The sequence below is a fragment of the Mastigoproctus giganteus genome, chromosome 1, assembly GCF_048544385.1.
Source record: "Mastigoproctus giganteus isolate SK-2022 chromosome 1, ASM4854438v1, whole genome shotgun sequence".
Taxonomy (NCBI): domain Eukaryota; kingdom Metazoa; phylum Arthropoda; class Arachnida; order Uropygi; family Thelyphonidae; genus Mastigoproctus; species Mastigoproctus giganteus.
This window is the reverse complement of record NC_143575.1, coordinates 187,363,245-187,384,058: the sequence shown is the minus strand read 5'-3', so window position 1 is coordinate 187,384,058 and position 20,814 is coordinate 187,363,245. Positions and strand designations below refer to the sequence as shown.

The 20,814-nt window shown below is 36.4% G+C and overlaps 1 protein-coding gene across 1 annotated transcript in view; it reads right to left on the bottom strand.

Annotated features, from left to right (window-relative positions):
* Window positions 1-20,814, bottom strand: part of LOC150091374 (SH3 domain-containing kinase-binding protein 1-like) — a 393,836-nt gene that overhangs the window by 136,005 nt on the left and 237,017 nt on the right. The window contains exon 10 of the mRNA XM_090383547.1: window positions 6,646-6,939. Within this exon, the coding sequence (XP_090239673.1) occupies window positions 6,646-6,939 (294 nt within the window). The remainder of the gene's footprint in view (window positions 1-6,645; window positions 6,940-20,814) is intronic.

Genomic DNA, 20,814 nt, shown 5'->3' with positions numbered 1-20,814 from the left:
AGGCCATGGTTAGGCTGCATCTTGAGTACTGTACACAGATCTGGACGCCTCACTTTAGTAAAGATGTAGATCTGCTGGAATGGGTGTACAGAAGGGCAACCAGATAGGTGAAGGGAACAAGAGGGTGCTCTTACCTAGAAAGGCTTCAGTTCTGCAAATTGCAGCTTCTGGAGACTAGGTACCTGCAAGGTGCTCAGTCTCCAGAAGAGGTGTTTAAGGCCTTAAACAGATTGAGTAAGTTGAATGTGAATGGCATTCTTCCTCTTGCTGAACTACACACAAGGTGGAGCATAAATTTAAATTGAGGAAGAATGGTTGCAGGATAGATGTGTGGAAGTTTGTCCTCAGCCAGCAAGTGGTCGATTGTTGGAACAGCCTTCCATCTGTTGTGGAAGTGGATGGTTTGAATAAATTCAAGGATGAACCAGACAAATTCTTGGAGGGTATGGATTGGAGAAGTGTTTTTTTGGCTGATGCTATATAAGCTTGCTTTCTTGCATCATTTGCCACTACTACATAAAATACTAAAACAAGCTTAAATAAAATATTTGTTTTTGAGTTTATGTATGCCTTTTCAATTATGCCAGAGTTAATTAAAATATATATTTAAGATAGTGTTGTTAATTGCAGTTAAACATGTCTCCTGATTTATGGACCATGTATATAAAATGTAAAAGAAAAAGTAGTTAAATGGTTTAAAGTGTAAAAGCACTTCCATGGTATTTTACACAAAAAAAAAAAAAAAAAAAAAAAAACCCAACAAGCTCATTAAGTGAATTAAGCCATAGGTTACACGAGAAACATTTTCTCTCTGACTGCTACTGTTTTATTTTTACACTAAAAAATAAAAAAATAAAAAATTTTTTTGATTTTCTATTTTTGTAGTTAACTAAACCATTAACTTTAATTCAATGCTATGTACAAGGGGGGTATCAAAAAGTTCATAACCTTACCTAGAAATAATAGCCCTAGAAAGGTGAACTTCACAGGAACTTTAATCCTTTTCTACTCTTCATGTACAGTAACACATTTCTCCCATCTATGGATCAGTTGTTTAATGCCTTGATCATAGAAGTCCGCACTTTTTTGCCTGAAACCACAATTCCACTTCATTGATGACTTCCTGCGGAGGTGTGCTTCCACTGCTTTTCCATGTCTTTAGTCTCTGGATCATACGGGTACACTCAGCATTCATCATTTGTCACCAAACAATCAAAAACTTCTCAACATCCAACAGTTGGTGAGAACATTGCATTAGGAATTGCTTCTGCAAAGGCGTCAGCAATCTTGGAACCCATTGTGCGAAGACCTTAGACATGTGCAGGTGGTCATGTAAAATACTGTGGGCAGACTCATAACTAATTCCTGCTGCATTTGTGATGAAATGAATAGTCACATGTCTGTCACTCAGCGCCAGCTGCTCAACCTTTGCAACCGTCTCACTGTCTGTGGATGTTAATAGCCTTCCTTCTCTTGGCTCATCAAAGACACTTGTACGACTGCACTGTAACTCCTTTCCAATTTTTACAGTGTCATAGAACGGACAATTCTGCCCATACACAGCTTTCATTTAGCATTAGCATTAGTAGAGGCATATGATGCAAGAAAGCAAGCTTATGCAGCATCAACCAAAAAAAAAAAAAAAACACCCCACTTCCACTTCACCCCTCCGTTCGTTCGAAATACCTGTCCAGCTGAGCCTTAAATTTATTTAGGCTATCAACTTCCCCAACAAGGGATGGAAGTCTGTTCCACCAACCAACTACCCACTGGCTAAAGGCAAATTTCCACACATCTATCCTACATCTGTCTTTCCTCAATTTCCTCAATCTGAATTTATGCCCTCTCAGGTGATTATTCTGAGCAAGAGGAAGAATCCCATCGGCATTGGGCATGCTCAAACCATTCAAGGCTTTATACACCTCTATCAGATCACCTCACCGGTGCCTAGCCTCCAGACACTGTAATTTGCAAAACTTAAGCCTTTCTTCGTAAGAGCAACCCTTTGTTCCATTCACTAATCTTGTTGCCCTTCTCTGTACTCGTTCCAGCATCTCTACTTCCTTCTTGAAATGAGGCCTCCAGACCTGTATACAGTACTCAAGGTGTGACCTGACCATTGCCTTATACAAGGGAATAATCACCTCCTTATCCCTGCTAGAAAAATTCCTGTATATCATTGACAAGACACCATGAGCTACTCTTGCAGTCTGTCTGCACAATTACTCCCAGGTGCTTCTCATTCTCTGCCACTGTCAGTGTAGTACCACAGAGTTGATACGTTGCTCTGGGGTTGCTGTTTCCCATATGTAGTACTTTACATTTGTCAATGTTAAACTTCATTTGCCACCTCTCAGCCCATCTGCTCAATCTTTCCAGATCCTGTTGCAGCAGCAGCATAGTGTCAGTAGTGTCCTTGACAACTCTGCCAACCTCTGTATTGTCTGCAAACTTGGACATTAAGCTTGATATACCATCATCAATATCATTTAAAAATAAAGAAAACAGTAATGGACCCAACACTGAACCCTGAGGGACTCCACTAATAACATTAGTCCACGATGAGCAGTATCCATTGATTACCACTCTGTCTTCTCCCCCTCAACCACCCCTTTATCCATAGCAGCAATTTGCCTCCAATGCCACACTGCTCCAATTTGTGCAGCAGCCTTCCATGTGCAACAGTATCAAAAGCCTTTCTAAGATCCAAATATATAATATAAAAGTTATTCCCTGCATCCAGTTCTTTTGTGACTGCATCACGGTTTCCAATCAAATTGGTCAGGCAAGACTTTCCCTTAACAAAACCATGTTGTGTTCGAGCTATAACTGAAGTCTTGTCTAGATGATCCTGCAGTGCTTCTTTAACCAGTGCCTCCAATAATTTTCCTGGAACAGAAGTTAAACTCATAGGTCTATAATTACTTGTGTCAGCCTTTGATCCTCCTTTGTGAATTGGGGTCACATTTGCACATCTCCAGTCTATGAGTGCCTCCTCTGAGTCCAAAGAAGCTCTCATAATTATGGCTAAGGGTTTGCTTACTTCCTTTGCTGCCTCCTTTAATATAACTGGATAGATCCCATCCACCCCAGGTGCCTTTATGTTTATCCTCTCAATTATTACAAAATCATCTAGATCACTGCCAGAGTTTACTTCACCTCTGGCATTCTCCTTCCTGAATAACTCCTCTTGTGTGAATGTAGATGCAAAATACTCGTTTAGTTTGTTAGCCACCTGAGTAGGATCCTCAACTGTTGAACCATCAATATCCAGTAGACCAGTCTGATTCATCCCTTTCCCTCTAGAGTTTACATAGGTAAAGAACTCTTTTGTTTTTCTTTGCACCATTGCCAAGGATTTCTCATAATTTGCCTTTGCCTGCCTAATCTCTTTTGTGACTTGGTTACAGACCAGCTTATATCTATCATAGGCTTCCATGTCACCCATTAATTTATATGTATCCCATGCAGTTTTCTTCTCTGCCATATGTCTCATTAGTTCATCTGACATCCATTTAGGCCTAAACCTTGAACAATATTTCTTAGTTGGTATGTAAATCCTAGTAGCTTCCAAGATATGTTCTTTGAATGCTTCCCATTTTGAATTTGCTGTTGGTAACATCATCAGTTGGTCCCACTGTGAATTTAAATAGAATTTAATATATAGAATTTAAATAGTCTCAGACCATGGTAGTCGCCTTTACGAAAGCAAAAACCCTTCCCTTTACCCCTGATGGTAGTTACCTGTTTGAGTAAATCCCACTTCAGCACACTGTGATCACTACCACCTAGTGGTTCCTTTATGTGCAGATTCTTAATGCATGAAGAATCACTACTGATAATCAGATCAAGAGTATTACTCCCTCTAGCTGCCTCCCGAACATGCTGATGTAGAAAACAATCATCCAATAAATCCACAAAAGCCTTGCTAGTGTGTTAGTGACCAACCCACAAATTCCAGTCAATATCTGGGAAATTAAAATCCCCCACTGTAAGACTCTCTGATTTACTGGCGCACTGTATTTCCCTGTACAGTTTCTTATTATACTCATCAGAGTCATTAGGCCTATAGCACACTTCTACCCTCAATTTTGATCTCCCAATGCAAACTGACCTGTCCAGCGATGTTGACTGGCTTCACTTCCTTTGTCAATTTTCTGAGCTTTCTTGCCCTGCAAATGCAAGAACTTGAACACTGCTCGATACTTCACTTTGTCAAGCATAGCATCCTTCCTCAGATTCTGGGACCCACCTCTGGTGTACAATCACCTATGGGAATGAAATTCCACATGTTAGTTATTAAATATGTAGACAACTTATATTAAAAATGGCATCTTCCTACTGATGTTTTATCTAGGTCAGGTAAGAACTTTTTGATACCCCCCCCTCATACATATGTATACGTATACATGTTGATTCTCTTAACATTGGGTTTGAAATTTCTGCCTATATAATTTTAGTGTTGTGTGGCCTGGTCTGAGCTAAGAGGGAATTCCAAATTTAAAAAAAAAAAAAAAAAAAAAAAAAATGTTAATTTCTACTTCTACTTAAACAGTTATGGTCCATCAAATTTGACTTTTTTTTTTATATCTAACATCAATTTCTGCAGCATGTGTTACCAATGACCATAATCCAAAGAGCTCATGTTTAGTGAACACAGAAGGTACAGGACTGAATTTTTATTTAAACAAATATAATATTTACAGATTATTATGAAAAGTGAGTACGAAAAATTACCCATTAATTTTTCATAATCACTTTTGCTAGTTACACATTTTTTGCACTGGTTACATAGTTGTTTAAAAGCTTCTTTTAAGTCTTTTTTTTTGAAAGTTCCTTGATTCTGTTTCACCAGAAAATTTCCCTCCCACCCCAAACAAGTTCTCCAGTTTTTAGAGAATAAAATAAAAATCACATGTTGCAGATCAAGTGACTAAGGAAGCTGCCATAAGACACTTAAAGAGTATGTGAATGTGTATGTATTCAGAAATTACTATTATATCTCATGAGGAGGAACATTATCATGGAACAATTTTCATTTTTCCTTGCCCGCAGGTTCAGTCTCCCCATTCTCATTGCATCTTTGAATTCAGCAGTTCACTGAATAGAAAGATTTAAATTTAATGAAAAAATTATTTATAATATGTCATATCAGCAGTGCAGCCTACTCATATGATGTAATTCATAGCACAATTCATAACAATTGTGCTTTAGAACACCAGTTAATCCAAATTTTTACTTCCTAGGAGATGTGGAGATTTCCATTCAGAGAACCGAAATTTTGTCTCTGGGTAGTAAAGATAACTTCATGTTTCATCTCCTATCACCACTGTTTTTAGAAATCTTGGATCATTTGCAAGGTCTTCCAAACCTTGTCTCATCTTCAATATGTCCATCCTTGAAGTGCTGCATCTCTTTTGAGAGTTCTGCTGTATTGTATATTTTGATAAAGCTTTTTCACTATGTGCTTTAACAAACATTTCTGCAATCTCCAAAATGGATTTCTTCAACAAAAAAAGCAAAGTTTTATAGAAGTTCTTTGTTTAGAAAGCAATATTCTTAAAAATTACAATACAAAATTACCGATTGTCAACAATAGATTAAAAAAAAAAAAAAAAAAAAAAAAACAACTTTCTGCATGTGCAACCACAATGCAACCTACTGTAAAAAATTCTAGACACTTTAGGCACAAAATAAAAGAAGAGTTTCTTATTTTAAGTTCAGAAGTGCTTATGAATTCTGTCCTGGAAATTTTTGATCCCAGCCTTCATCATCATAAAATACAACAATGCAGAAATGGCAAGCTGACCTTTGTATGCACCTGGAAACTGGTGGTATCTTGTGAATAAATCACAAGAGAATATCTTGCAGGTGCTGGGATAACAATGTTAGGAGGAAGTGCAGGTAGGCGTGAGCCATAATACAGACAGGCAGAGCACACGCACACACAATCAGGTAATCATCCCATCTACAAGTTAACGGAAAACAAGTAGATTGGACTGCATTTCTTGTGAAACATTTATCATGTGTGAACAGGCATAACAACAAAGCAACTTGCAGAAGACTTACTGGAGTATACTACTATTACTACACACCATTTATCCATGAAACTGATACATGATCCTTGAGAAAGTTCTGATACTGCAGAACGCTTCTACTGGGCAGAGTTTTTTTATGTGTGTGTGTGTGTATATATATATATAAAATCATTTATTTCCATCCAATAAAGTAAGGGCAATACCCAGGTACAACCAAGCTAGAGGGGTACATAATTTAAGTGATAATAAAATATTAAAGGGTGAATGTGGCTTTAACAAAGGAATAAAACAAAAATAAGCTCAATGAAACTGAGCTTCAATATTTAATATTGTATTAATTAGTACCACTTTTATACGTGTAGCAGAAACAGAAGCAGAGTTAATCATTATGACTAGTAGGGAAAAAGGTCAAACAGCACTCATAACTTATTATAATAACATGGGCACACAGTGTGTAGTCAGAGTACAAAAACAAAACCACTGATGGCAGTTGTCAAAAACTGTTGGTTAAATGCATTACAAATCAGTAACGATGACATCAAAAATCTGTTTGTAAACAAACTATAAATAAACACATTAAATAATTTTGAATAACATTTTATTTTACCTATGTTGTCATGTTTTGAAGTACTTGGGTGGACTTTGTGGTCACTAGTTAAATTATCAGAAGTATTTAAAGTTCCGTTGGTAACTAGCAAATGGGGAAACTGTGTAGTGGTAACAGCTGAGCCAAGGGATGGCACTAGAGGTGTAGCCGGTATCGGAGAAGGAGTTGTCCCAACAAGCTGAGTGGGACTGGGTAGCTTGGCACCAATGGAGGACCTCTGAGGTTTTTTCATAGGTGGAGGTATATTGGGCTTTTTACCAGGAAGTGGTGGAGTAGGCCTTTCCAATTTGTCCTCTAATAAACAAAACAGAAATATCAATGTTATTTACTATAAAATTGAGTAGGCAATATATAACTGTTCTAAACCCAGCACTTTGTTTAAAAGAAGTAGAATTTAAACCACATACTAAAGGCATTCAGAACATTCCAAATTACCCAAAGGCAATTGGGTAATATCCCATTTACTCAATTTACTGAATCACAAGTCACTCTAAATTATTAGAATTAGCCATATCATGAAACAGCCCTTGGCTTTAAAAAAACAAACAAACCACCCAGTACTTATGTGTTTCATCACTGTTAGACTGTGGGTTGCACTTACATCCATCATATTATTGTATCAAAAAATTCTTCATGCACAAAAACAGAAAACAACTCAAGACTGGAGACAAACAAAACCTGCATAAAAATCACTACTTTTCACTTCTATAAAAAAAAAAGTTACTTTATCACATACGGGGCGGTCTTGTCTAACCAATTTGATAGGTTACTATGATGCAGTTACCAAGGAACAAGATGCAAAAAATTATTTTAATATCATATACTTGCATTTCAGGAAGCATTGCTTTTCATACTGTTGTACATAAAAGATTGATGTATAAACTGGAGCAATATGGCATAGGTAGTTACTGGTGACATAACAATGTGGCATATGGAGAGTTACTGCTTTGGATCAAGGGATGGTTAAGTGGAAGAAGATAGTGGTTTTCAATGGGTGCTGCTCTTTGTGGATTAATGTTATCAGTGGAGGCCCCCAGTGTTCAGCGATAGGCACATTGTTGTTTTCAATATTTATTAATGATACTGATGAAGTATATTAGCTTAATGTCAAAGTATGCAGATGAAACAAAGGTTGGCAGGGTGGTAAATGGCAGTAATGATGGTGCTACTGCAACAAGATTTAGAAAGTTAGGTCCAATGGGATGTGAAATGGCAGCTGAAGTTTAACATTGACAAATGCAAGGTACTGCATAGGAGTAGCAGTACTTTCAGAGTAACTTATCTACTGTGTGGAACTACAATCAGGTTAGTAGAAAATCAGATAATTGTGCAGTCAGATATGAAATTCTCTAAGCAGAATGCTTTTCAGGACAGGTTTTGTCAATGATATACAGAAACTTTGCTAGTAGGGATAAGGAGGTGATTATCCCTTTGTTCAAGGCCATGGTTAGGCTGTACCTAGAGTATTGTATACAGGTCTGGAGGCTTCACTTTAGGAAAGATATGCTGGAACCATTCAGAGAAGTGCAACTAGATTGGTAAAGGGAACAAACAGGTGCTCTTACCAAGAAAGGCTTCATTTCTGCAGTTGCAGCATCTATCTGGAGACCAGGCACCTGCTGGGTGATATGACTGAGGTGTTTAAGGCTTGATTGAATGAAGTAAGCTGAATGTGAATGGCATTCTTCCTCCCGCTGAAACCACACATGAGGGGGCATACATTTAAGTTAAGGAAGGATGTGAGTGATTTATTGTTGTAATAGGCTTCCATCTGCTATTGTGGAAGTGGATGGTTTGAATAAATTCAAGGAAGACCTAGAGAAGTACTTGGAGGGTAAGGATGGGTGAAGTGTGTGAGAGGCTTTTTTTTTTGGTTGATTCTATCTATATAAGCTGGCATTCTTGCACAATTTGCCACTACTACTAACTACTGTGTGTGCAAGAGTGACAACTCAGAAATTGCCATTTTTTTTTCAAAAATAACTGTTTGAGATTGGTGCACTGCAAATTTAATCTATAGGAATAGTGATACTACTGCTCTCTACCATCCATTATTAGTGTTACTTGCAACACTTTTTTTTTGATAAAAAAAAAATGCTCATTTTGCAACGTACTGTGCTATAAAGCTTAAAATTATAATTTTTGAGTTATAGCATTCTTCTTAAAAATGAGCAATATATCTTATTTCAGAATTATATTGTGTAAAGTACTGTGATCCTTTCCATTGAGAAAAAGCTTAAAATTATAACCAATGAACTTTATTATTTTACCTCTGATTATGCAAGCTTAAATGGCAGTGATGTAGGGAGCATTATATTGGACTTCGATTTACTTTTTTGATAAACCTTTCCTGAATTTTTATTAAACTTTACTGAGGGCACAATCAATCCTCAGTAAAGGACACTTCATTTTCTTTTAGGCAATTAAAAATGGATAACAGTTGCTGTAGGATAGTTTACAAATGGCATTCTAAAAATTTACCAAACTAATGTATTTAGTGAATTATTACCTTAGTTTAATACTACATGAATCAATCTTGAAACTCAGAAAGTGAATCAGTCTCATTTTATTAACGAGTTCTAATCTTGTTCATGAATAGCAATTTCATGCCCTAACAAATTTCCAATTTCACTGAAGTGCAGTTAAAAACTTATCACTCTGAGGTGAAATCTCCAGCTGTTTGCCAAAGCAGTAGTATATCAGAGTAGCTTTGGAAAATGGGCAATCTGAGAATTAAATCTGATAATTTTCAGATTTTTTTTTTTTTTTTTATGTGAACCCCAAACACGAGAGGTATTAGAACCTATAGTACTTAGTACCGTGCTTGGGTTGGAGATTGAGAAGACGAAAGAAGATATTTGTTGACATTGGACTTGAACTTCTGTAGATTGTAATTTTCAGGAAATACGTATGAAGGAAAGTTGTTCCAGAAAACGGCAGTTGAATGAATAAATGAGGAAGATGAAAAGTTGGTTCTGTGGGTTTGAAGTTGGACAGTAAATGGATGTTGGCTGGTGGCGGCACGTGTTCGGACTGTTTTGAAAGAGAGAGTGGGAATTATAGAAGTTAATTCAGAAGAACAGTGCCCATGGAAGTATCTGTAGAAGAGGCATGCAGCAGAAACAGTGCGTTTATGAGACAGCGAGTGGAGAGACTCTGTTAGAGATGAATCATTAATTAACCTAACTGCCCTCTTCTAAATGGAATCAAGAAGCCTGAGAGAGGTTTTGGGAGCACCACCCCAGATGTGGGAACAATATTCCATGGCAGGGCTGATTTGAGATTTATACAGAGTGAGCAGCTGTTTGGAAGAAAAGTAACGCCGAGAGCAAAAGAGAAAACCAAGTTTTTTAGATGCAGAGGAAGCAATATTTGTAATGTGCTTGTTCCAAGAGAGATTAGAAGTCAGGGTAATCCCCAAAAGAGATATATCATTTTGCCTAGAAATCGGTGTGTCACTAAAGATAAGCATAGGAGCAGAAGAATCCTTTTTGCGAGATATAAGACAAGACTGAGTTTTAGAAGGGTTGAAATCAACTAAGTTGTCTTTGCCCCACTGGTGAATTACCTGAAGATCGGCATTTAAGGAATTGGTAGCAGATTTTCGAGAAGTTGAAGCTGATTGAGCAGGACAAGGTTTCTCAAAATGGAAAGTGGAATGCAATGTGCTATCATCGGCAAAACTATGGATAGGATTTCCAGTCAATGGAAGAAGGTCATTAATATACAAGAGGAAAAGAGTGGGGGGAAAGAACTGAACCTTGGGGGACACCGGCACTTCTAACTTCTCAACTGGCATTAGTGGAGAAGTTAGAAGACAGAGACCCATCAATCATCACCCTCAGTGAGCGATCAGAGAGAAAACTGGATAACCAATTACTAAAAACAGTTGGCAAACCATAAGATGGAAGCTTGTTTAGAAGACCTTTATGCCAAACACGATCAAAAGCCTTTGAGATGTCAAGAGCAACTACTTGTGTTTCACCAAACCTTTCCACTGAATTAGTCCATAAATGGGTAACATAAGCCTGAATATCACCAGTGGATCGACACTGACGGAATCCATACTGGTGATTGTTGATCAGACGGAAGGTTTCTAGGTAGTTTAAGAGTTGGTGGTTAATTGATTTCTCCATTACTTTAGAAAGAGTAGAAGTAATTGCAATGGGACGATAATTGGATGGGAGGGATTTGTCACCCTTTTTAGGAACTGGCTGGATATGAGCAAATTTCCAGGCAGAAGGAAAAACACCTTTAGAATAAGAAAGTGAAAAAAGGCAGCAAAGAATAGGAGTAAGTTCAGGAGCACAGGTTTTGAGAAAAAGTGGAGAAATACCATCAGGACCTGGAGCTTTCTTAGCATCGAGATTCAACAAAATCCTTTTGATGGAAGACCACAGGAGGCATAAAATGGAGCGTGCTGTGAGTGGTGGGAGGTGTTTTACCAAGCTCATTAATACGTGAGTTGAAAGAAAAATGGATGCTAGCAGGTCAGCTTTATCCTTGGCTGAAGTGAAAACAGAACCATCTGGTTTTGACAGAGGTGGGAGCAGAGATGGGCAAAAGTTGCTGCCAATAGCTTTGGCAAGAGACCAGAATGCTCGGCTACCATTAGGGCAATATGAATAGGGCAATAGAAATATGCAGTAACTCACTGATAATCATAGTTTGGTTACTTTAAAATAAAGGAAAAAAATCAATTTCTTTTTATTTTCTTTAATTAACTGTGTTAGGGTGACAAAGTATTTTTAGGTGCCTGTATACTTGCATATATACCAATGCTAGGAGCAGAGTAAACAAATTTGATGAATTTGAAGTGCTGGTCAAGTCATCAAATGCACACATTATGAAATACAGTGTCAATCAGATATAAGGGATGCAGAATGTGAATATGGGGAGTACAATGTGCACAAATAGGAGAGTGTATAGTGTTGATTGTCAAGTGGCACCAGGGGTTCCCCCAACTCCACATTTGTATACTCTGTATTGCAGTACAAACTCTGTAAGGGCCATAGATAGTAGTTTTAGTGTTGTTCCAACAGCCCCATATTGTCTGTCCACTGCCACAAGGAGGCGTCAGGTGTAGTAGGGAATAGAAAGGTCTCTGACAAAGGCAAACCCTGGGGATATGAGCTTGCTAATGAAGGAGGGACCCAAGGTGGTGGGACCTCTGGAAAGTGAAAAAGGGAGGGGGAGACAGATGAGGAGGGGGGAACAGATGAAAATAAAGGAGGTCAATGATAGGAAGACTTTCCGCCTGGAAATGAAAACTAAAGGGCTAGAGGGGTAGCCCAGTAGGAGGAGCCCATCCTCCATGGGGGGGGGGATACTGGACTGCTAACAACAAAGATTTTTAGTGGTAGAGTTCACCAGGCAAAAAGGTTGGGCTGGGAGGTGAAGAAAGGAAAGAGGGATTATAGGGGAGTAAAGTCATAGGGCCAGGGCACCATATGTAGGGAAGGAGATTGCACTATGGACATGCAGTGCTTCTCTGTTAGCAATCATGTACTGGTCAGGTCAGCTGGAGCCAGTGCCAGCATATCCCATGCCATGTCTCAGATCAAGGGGCATGATGTCAGCAAGACAGGAAAGGTTTCTTAATAGGTTTCTCTCACTGAAACAAATTATGGGGCCTGTTAGAACAACACATACACTCTATCAGGGCCGCTGCAACCCTATGTGCCGCCAGTAAGTGAAATCAAATTTGCCACACCAAAATATTTAGATTAAAAAATAAAATAAGGCATAAATAATTATTATTCTTTTATTTAAAAAAATATAATTATAATGAAATAACAAACAAAAATAACAAAATCATTCTGAAATTCTGGAAATAAACTTTAAATTCTAAATCACAGTAATCACACTCTATCACAATAATAAAATAAAAGGAAAATCATAAAGTTAAAAAAAAAATTATACAAATTTATGTTTTCTTGCTTTAAGAAATGCGAATTTATTAATTATTTTGTTTATGTTTATTTGTTCCAAGAGATCATTTTCTATTGAAATTATTGTCAAATTAGACATCTGTTGTTGACACATTGTTGATCATAAATAATTTTTGATTAATTTTTAGTTTTTAAAAACTCGGTTCAACCGAGGCAACAAACTGGTAAAGTTAGAAAAATTCATACAACTGCTACATTTGGAAAAGGTATCTGTAAAATCGTTTTTAAAAATATATTGTAATACTTCAAATGGATTAATATTGTTTTTAATATATATTTAAATCTAATAATTCAAATAATGCTAACCCATTCATATCAAACTCATTACAATCAATGTCACTTAATTTAATATGTAAATATTTCTACATGTTCTTTCATATTTATAAACTTTTCAGTTAACGAGGAAATTGTTTGGTCCATAATTTGAAAGAAAAAATTAATGTTGAAATTTTGTTTGGCATTGATGCTAATGATAGTAGCCATATTATCAACCAAATCGAGAATTTTTTTGGAATGTTCCTCTGTTCTATTTTCTTTAAAATATTCCGTAATATTTTGTAGACACTCAAAAGCTTCATGTATGTCAAAATTTCTTTTTTGGAGCATTTTATTTACCGGATTAATTTTATTTAAAATATCATAATTGAATAAAGAAACATAAGACGTTATTTTTAAGCTATTGATTTAGCATGATTCCTTGCATCCATATCTATTTTGGTCTTCAGTGATTTCAAGCAAAACATTGTAAATTTCTTCTATTTGGTTTCTCAGCAGTTTTGGCCTCTCTCTATTCTATTTTCCAATTGGGTGTCAGTTTGTTTGTTTGAGTGTGGGCTTTACAGAGCAAGAGCAACATGGCCATAATGCGCCTAACTTTGGTAAAGTTTAGTGCTTTTTTTAAAATTTCAATTGCAGTTAAAGTTTACAGTGTGTTATACAGTTCTATCTCTTTAAGGAAAGTGAAGATTTTGTCTACATGTGGCGTATCTACTAAAAGATGGGCAATACTCATTGGGTGTTAGACAAAGATTTAAGTATTAATTAGTTATATATATTTTTGAAGTACGTTCCAACAATGGGTTGATGATGAGAAAAAAAAAAAACATAATTCCTGAACAATTCCGAAATTAAAAAAAAAATCAACTACTGTATTTCGAAGGAAGTCTCAGTGGCGTTGTTTACAGTATTTTTTTTATAACCTTTGCGTTTTCTGTGCACAATTTGAACCCTAGCCATGTAAACTCTGAATATTTAGATTTACTCAATAAGTAGATTTGATATACACTGTGCTGCCATTTTATTAGGTACAGCCTGCTGCGCACACAAATGGTTTGTCCCTCAACATTGCAAGTCACATGACTACAGTTGTGGATATAAATGCAGCAGAACAACCTTTCTAGTATCAGTTAAACGTGCAAACTATAGCAAGAATGGGGAAAGGGAGTGATCTAACGGACTTCGAACATGGCATGGTAGAAGGTGCAAGACGTGCTGAACAAAGCATCTCTGAAACGGCAGTTCTCTTTAACTTTTCACAGACCACAGTTTCAAGGGTGTATCGAGAATGGTGCAACGAACAGAAAACATCCTCTCAATGGCACTCCTGTGGAAGAAAATCGCTTGTTTATGACAGAGGTCAGAGAAGGATGGCTAGAATTGTGGAAGCAAACAGACTGGCCACAGTGTCACACATCATGTGAGAATACAACCTTGGTGTGCAGAACAAAATATTGCAACGGACCACTAGTCGCACTTTGTAGTGAATGGGCTAAAACAGCCGACGGCCACATCATGTACCTTTGTTATCAATGAAGAACAAGAGAGCACGCCTCCTGTGGGTACAGCAACACCAGCACTGGACTATCGAGTTTGGAAAACAGTTGCTTGGTCTGACAAGCTAAATTTCCTGATGCTTCATGTTGATTGAAGGCTCAGAATTTGGCGAAAACAACATGAATCCATGGACCCGTCATGTCCGACGACTACTGTGCAAGGTGGTGGGGGCAGTGTTATGGTGTGGGGAATGTTTTCTTGGCACACGTTGGGTCCATTGATACCCATAGATTCACATCTGAATGCCACATCGTACCTACACATCGTTGCTGACCAAGTGCATCCATTCAATGTTCGATGGTTACTTCCAGCAGGATAATGTGCCAGTGCACAAAGCCTAAATCACTATGGAATGGTTCCAGGATCATGACAATGACTTTTCCTTTTCTTTGCTGCAGTGACCTGCTTAGTCCGTGGATCTCAATCCTATTGAACATCTTTGAGATGAGCTGGAAAGGGCTGTTCGCTGCAGGTCTACATCTCTGACGAATCTCAAGAAACTGCGTGACACACTCATGTCTGCATGGTACTCCATTCCTGCAAAACGTTTTCAGCATCTTGTTCAATCCATGCCTAGACGAATTCAGGCTGTTTTGAAGGCTAAAGGATGCTCAACTCGCTATTAGGTAGATGTACCTAATAAAGTTGCAGCAAAGTGTATATTAAAACAATCCCTCTCTGGTAGAATCATGTGCAAGACAAAATCCAAGAAAATATTTGCTTTTTTTTCAACTTTCATAGTGGTTATGTCTCTAAATACAAATCTAAGTATCACAGTCATCTGTTGAACATTATTAGCCATATGGTGCAAAGAAGCTTGAGGCTTATGCTGCACCAGCCAAAAAAAAAAAAAATTTCTGAGTTACCCTGAGAGCGAGAAGTCAGAAGTAGAAGAATGATGATATCCAGCGCAGGACCTTGGGTGTGCTAAGCCCATACTCACCAGATGTGAGCCCCTGGGGTATGACTTACATCGGACGTTGTATCCAAAATCATAGCAAAATATCTAGTCATTTCTAGTATTTTATCTATACTATTTTGTGAAATTATTTGTATAATTTCATTTTGTATTTGATCACCCAAATAATGCCAATATTTTTCGATTCAGATTTCTGAATACGGCTAATATCTTCTGCCATAACTGAATCAAATTAGCAATTGTTTCAGTAAGTTTTAAAAAGTTACCATTGTTATTTTCATATTAATCATTTAAAGATCTGACGAACTCTATACACTGCCTTGCTAAAAATACTATCATATATATTATTTTTTCAATTACTGAATACCCATACCTTTTTTTCTATATCATATAATCGCTGTTCTCTAGCGTCGATTGTACTGTTTTGTCTTTAGTGACTGTGCCAGATCTAACCATTTTTTATGATTTTTAATATGTACTGCATTTGTTTCATTCTTCCCTAAAATAGCAGATAAATTTTTCCAATTACTAAATCCAAATTGATTACTTAGTTGGTTTTCACAATCGCCAAAATATCTTGCAACAAAAGCAAAATACAGAATTTCGTGATAAAGAAACCTTCGACCTTTTCTCCATTTTTTCAGAATTGTTTCATTGTCAGGTTTTCTGGCCAATGACCTAGATCAGTTAATAATGATATATTGGGTCAATATTTATTAAATGTAATTACTAAAGGAAAATTTAAAAAAAAAATTGCTAAATAGAAAATTTCACTATTAAGAAGTTCGTTAAACAGAGGTCCAACTTTTATGTGTCGAAAAAATTTTGGCGCCCTCTTGAGCTGCTGCCTGTAAGCGACACTTACCTCGCCTACCCACTTGCTGCAATCCTGCACTCTACATGCATTCAGCCAAACTGCACACCTGTCAAACTTACATTTACATAATCACACACTTTTTTTTTTTTTTTTTTTTGTATTTATGGCAGAATGAATAACAGCATATAACACAATACTCTCTCACACATTTGTCATATTGCATCCATCATTATACAGACAGAGAGGGCACAAGGCAAAATGGAATTTGGGGAACCATCTAAAAAAAACATTTTCAATTTCATTTTATTTTGACAACAAAAAAAAAAAAAAAAAATTATATGACATAAGAACTAAATATAAAATTTTATCAAAATTGGTAAAACCATTTTTTTGGAAAAATGTAATTTTTTTTCAAATTAATCTTTAAGTAAAGTTCATTGATAGTGGTAGGTAGAAAGTTCAGTTTCTGATAAAAATCACTTAAAAAATATTAGCTAAAAACAGCAATGAGTTTTTGAAATAGTGATTTGGCCCCCCCCCCTCTGATTGGGGCCCTAGGCAGATGTCTTTTTTGCCTATAGCATAACATGCCACTGAATTTTACATTTTTTTTTTTTTTTATACACTAATCCCAACATTCACTTGGTCACCACATAATTTACACCAGTGGGCTGACATTTACTCACATTTATAAAACCTAACCTGCAAGAATAATTAATTTAATTTTTAATTTATTATAATTATTTTTTAAAAAATACATGTTCAGGGTGCAACAGTTAATACAAATAGGACATTCTGATTCCTACCCAATTTTCACACTTATCACATCAAATACAGTACCCTGAATAGGACAGTACATACAGTACACATACAGGTAATCCCCATACAACACGGTAGTTAGGTTCCCCTAAAATCTCATGCAGTACGAAACCGCGTTATACGTGACTAATAACCAGTACAAAAGGGGGGGGCGTACATTCCAAAAGCTATCAAAAATACATCATTTTATAACCAATGGAAACTTAATTTTTATTAAAAATAGTAATAACTGAACGAACGTCTTACAAATTGTGATACATATATGTCAGATAATGTTTGTTCATTTAATTTTCTGCCTCTTCCCTGCTGCTAAGCACAATCAAACGAGTACATTTTCTCTGTTGCAGAATATCTTCACCTTCTGAATTTTCTTCTACAACATCTAGATTTCATGTATCTTCTGCTCTCTTTAAAAAAATCAGTAATCTGGGTTTGTTTGCTTTTGCTTGATAGATCTTTGTAAATGTATGGTATGGAGCTAAGCATTTTTGAAAGTCTCTTTTGAAATTTGTGTTCCTCTCAGTCGAAAGACCTCCCTTCAGAAAATAAGATTCTAATTGCTCGGCTAAGTTTATGCCTTCCTGTATTCTTTTTAGTGTAAAATTTGGAACTTCAGAATTTTAATCTGTGCTATCATATTCTGAATCGATCCGGTTTACCTCCAATGCCATTTCTACCAAATCTGCTTCGCCAGCCACGTTTCTACCAGTAATTCTTGAATGTCTTCAGTAGTCACATCATCAAACCTTCCCTCTCCTACCACTTTAGCAATATCTACCATTGCACCAATTCCATTTTCTGCCGGTTCGACCATATTTTCTGAATGAATTGATGGTTTTATTTCTTTGAGCGATAAAGTTATGATTCCAATACCATCCACAATTGAGTAATGTTTCTATGCCTCCATCACTTCAATAGATTCAGAATCAATTTTTTCTAAAATCCACTGTAAAATTTATGATTCGACATCACCTTGGGGCGGCATTTTATCAGTTAGCCTCGGGTGTCAAAATAGTTTGGCACAGGGGCAGGTGCCCTTGGCACCTGCCCCAATGCCAAGGCATTCCTATGCTACTGATAGGCCTAATGATTCTAATGAGTGCAATGAACAAATGTAAGGGGAAATACAGTGGGAGAGTAAATCAGCATGTATTATAATGGGTGATTTTGACTTTCCAGATATTAATTGGAACTTGTGGGTTGGTCACTCACACACTACTTTTGTGGATTTATTGGATGATAGTTTTCTAAGTCATGTTAGTGAGGCAACGAGAGAGTAATACACTTGATCTGATTATCAGCAGTGATTATCCATGCATTAGGAATCTGCAGATAAAAGAACCACTAGGTAGCAGTGATCACAGTAGTCTTAGATAGTTTTTAAATTCTATATAGTGGGACCAACTGATGATGTTACCATCAGCAAATTCTAAATGGGAAGCAATCAAGGAAATAATTATAGAAGCTACTTGGCTCTATATATCAACTAAGAAATACTGTTCAAAGTTTAGACCTATTTGTAAAAGAATAAAAGAAGTTTATCTCAATATGATTCGTAGAACACTTCCAGAAATTAAAACAAAAACAATTTTAAAAAATTCAAAATCTTACATTACAGTAAGAAATAATTAACAATAATTAAAAATCAAACGAACACAATTAGAAATCAATTTAATGAAATTAAAAATTAAGTAAAAAATTAATTTAATGAAAAAAATTGCAAAACGATTTTCCTTCCTGAAGCTGACAATGCTTTGACTGTATGTCAGGATCACAGGAATGAAAATTACCGAATAGGGGTGAGCATGGAACATAAAAGGGATTATTTGTCTTCGCGCACGTGCATAAAGGACCACGAATCGGAGATTAGATATGGCCGGCGATCATTAACAGAATTCTCATGTAATTTAATTTCGACAGTTTCTGCAATTAATAGTGTTGTATAATTATGTTGGACACTAAGTATTTTGGCCTTGTTAAATAAAAAAGTATGTTTTTCATTAACGGCAATTCTGACACTGCTGAACGAGAAGCACGAACCGAGGCCGTGTGTTGATTAACATGAAAATTCAGAGGAAACTGCGTAGAACCCTGATAAGAAGAGTCGCAATCACCACAAGAATTGTTGTACACTAGGTCATTTATTTGTGTTGCGAACAAGGAAAGGACTGAGTGATTGTTCAGTATAGTGTGTAATTTTTGTATTTGCCTGGCTACAATTTTAAATTCAGTATCTTTAAAGAATCTGCTAAGTTGTTTGTGCCACTGTCCAACATAAGGGACAGAAATAAAGTATTTTTTGATATTACTATTGTTGGTTGGTGTATTTTTTTTGTATTCTATCCTTAGCGTGTCTATTGTTCTGTCTACTGTAGCAAGTGGGTAACCCCTGTTTAAGAATCTGCTGGTTAATATTTGTATTTTTGAGCCCAAAGCAGATTCCGTTGTTGAATATTTATAAGCACTGAGATTTTCATTAAAGATAATCGATCTTTTGTAGGTGAATGGGTGATAGCTGTTATAATGCAGAAGCATACCAGTGTTTGTAGGTTTACGATAGATGCTAAATTGGATTTTATTTGCATCCCGAGTAAGCATGAAATTTAGAAAATTTAATGACTTAGTATCCGTATTCTCTCTCTCCAATGTAAATTTGAGTCTAGAATGAATATTATTAAATGAATGTAAAATGTCTTGGATAGTGCTACTATCCGTAATGACTAGAACATCGTCTAAATACCTGTCATAGTATGTGATACGGTGAAGAAAAGGCATCAAATGTATACGTTCAATCGTTAATTTTTTACTTAATTTTTAATTGCATTAAATTGATTTCTAATTGTTTTCATTTGATTTTTAATTATTGTTAATTATTTCTTACTGTAATGTAAGATTTTTGATTTTTTTTAATTGTTTTCAGTTTAATTTCTGGAGAGTATCATACAGAAGTGGTCTATGTATCATATTGAGGTAAACGTCTCTTATTCTTTTACAAATATTGATATCAATGTAGAATGTATTGAGCATTATAGCTCTGGTTCATACTATCAAAGTTTAGACCTAAATGGATGTCAGATGAAATAAGAGACTTGTGGCAGAGAAGAAAAATGCATGGGATGCATATAACTTATCAAGTAATATAGCAGCTAATTTTATATAAAGAAAATATAAAATAGTCTGTAATTAAGTCACAAAGGAGGTCAGACAAGCTAAGGCTGATGAAAAATATTTGGCAAAGGATGCAAAAAAAAAAAAAACTTCTTTATGTAAAAACATTGGTCCACTTGATATTGATTTTTTTTTTTTTTTTTTTGGTAGTTGTTGGCGCATCGGCTTCTGTGGCCATAATGCACCTCCCAAGGTTTTTGCAGTACTTTGATCCAAGCCCGAGGCGGGATTTGAACCCGCGACCTTTGGGTTGCCAGCTTGATATTGATGGTCAAGCCATTCATAATCCTGCTAATGTTGCTCAGAACTGAATAAGTAATTTGAATCTACATTCACACATAAGGAATTATTTGGTGGGGGGGGGGCAGAAGGGACGACAGAAGTTTATCAAACTCTAACCGGGAGGTAAATGATTTTTTAATAACTGAGAGGAAAGTGGAAGAGAAATTGTTAGCTAAATATAAGAAAGGCACCTGGGCTGGATGAGATCGATCCAATTATATTAAGGGAGGCAGCAAAGGAAGTAAGCAAATCTTTAGCCATGATTATGAGAGCATGCTTGAATGCAGGTTAGGTCCTCGTGGACTGGAGATGTGTAACTGTATCCCCAGTTCACAAAGGGGGGTGAAATGGTGGCATGAGTAATTACAGACCTGTTAGAT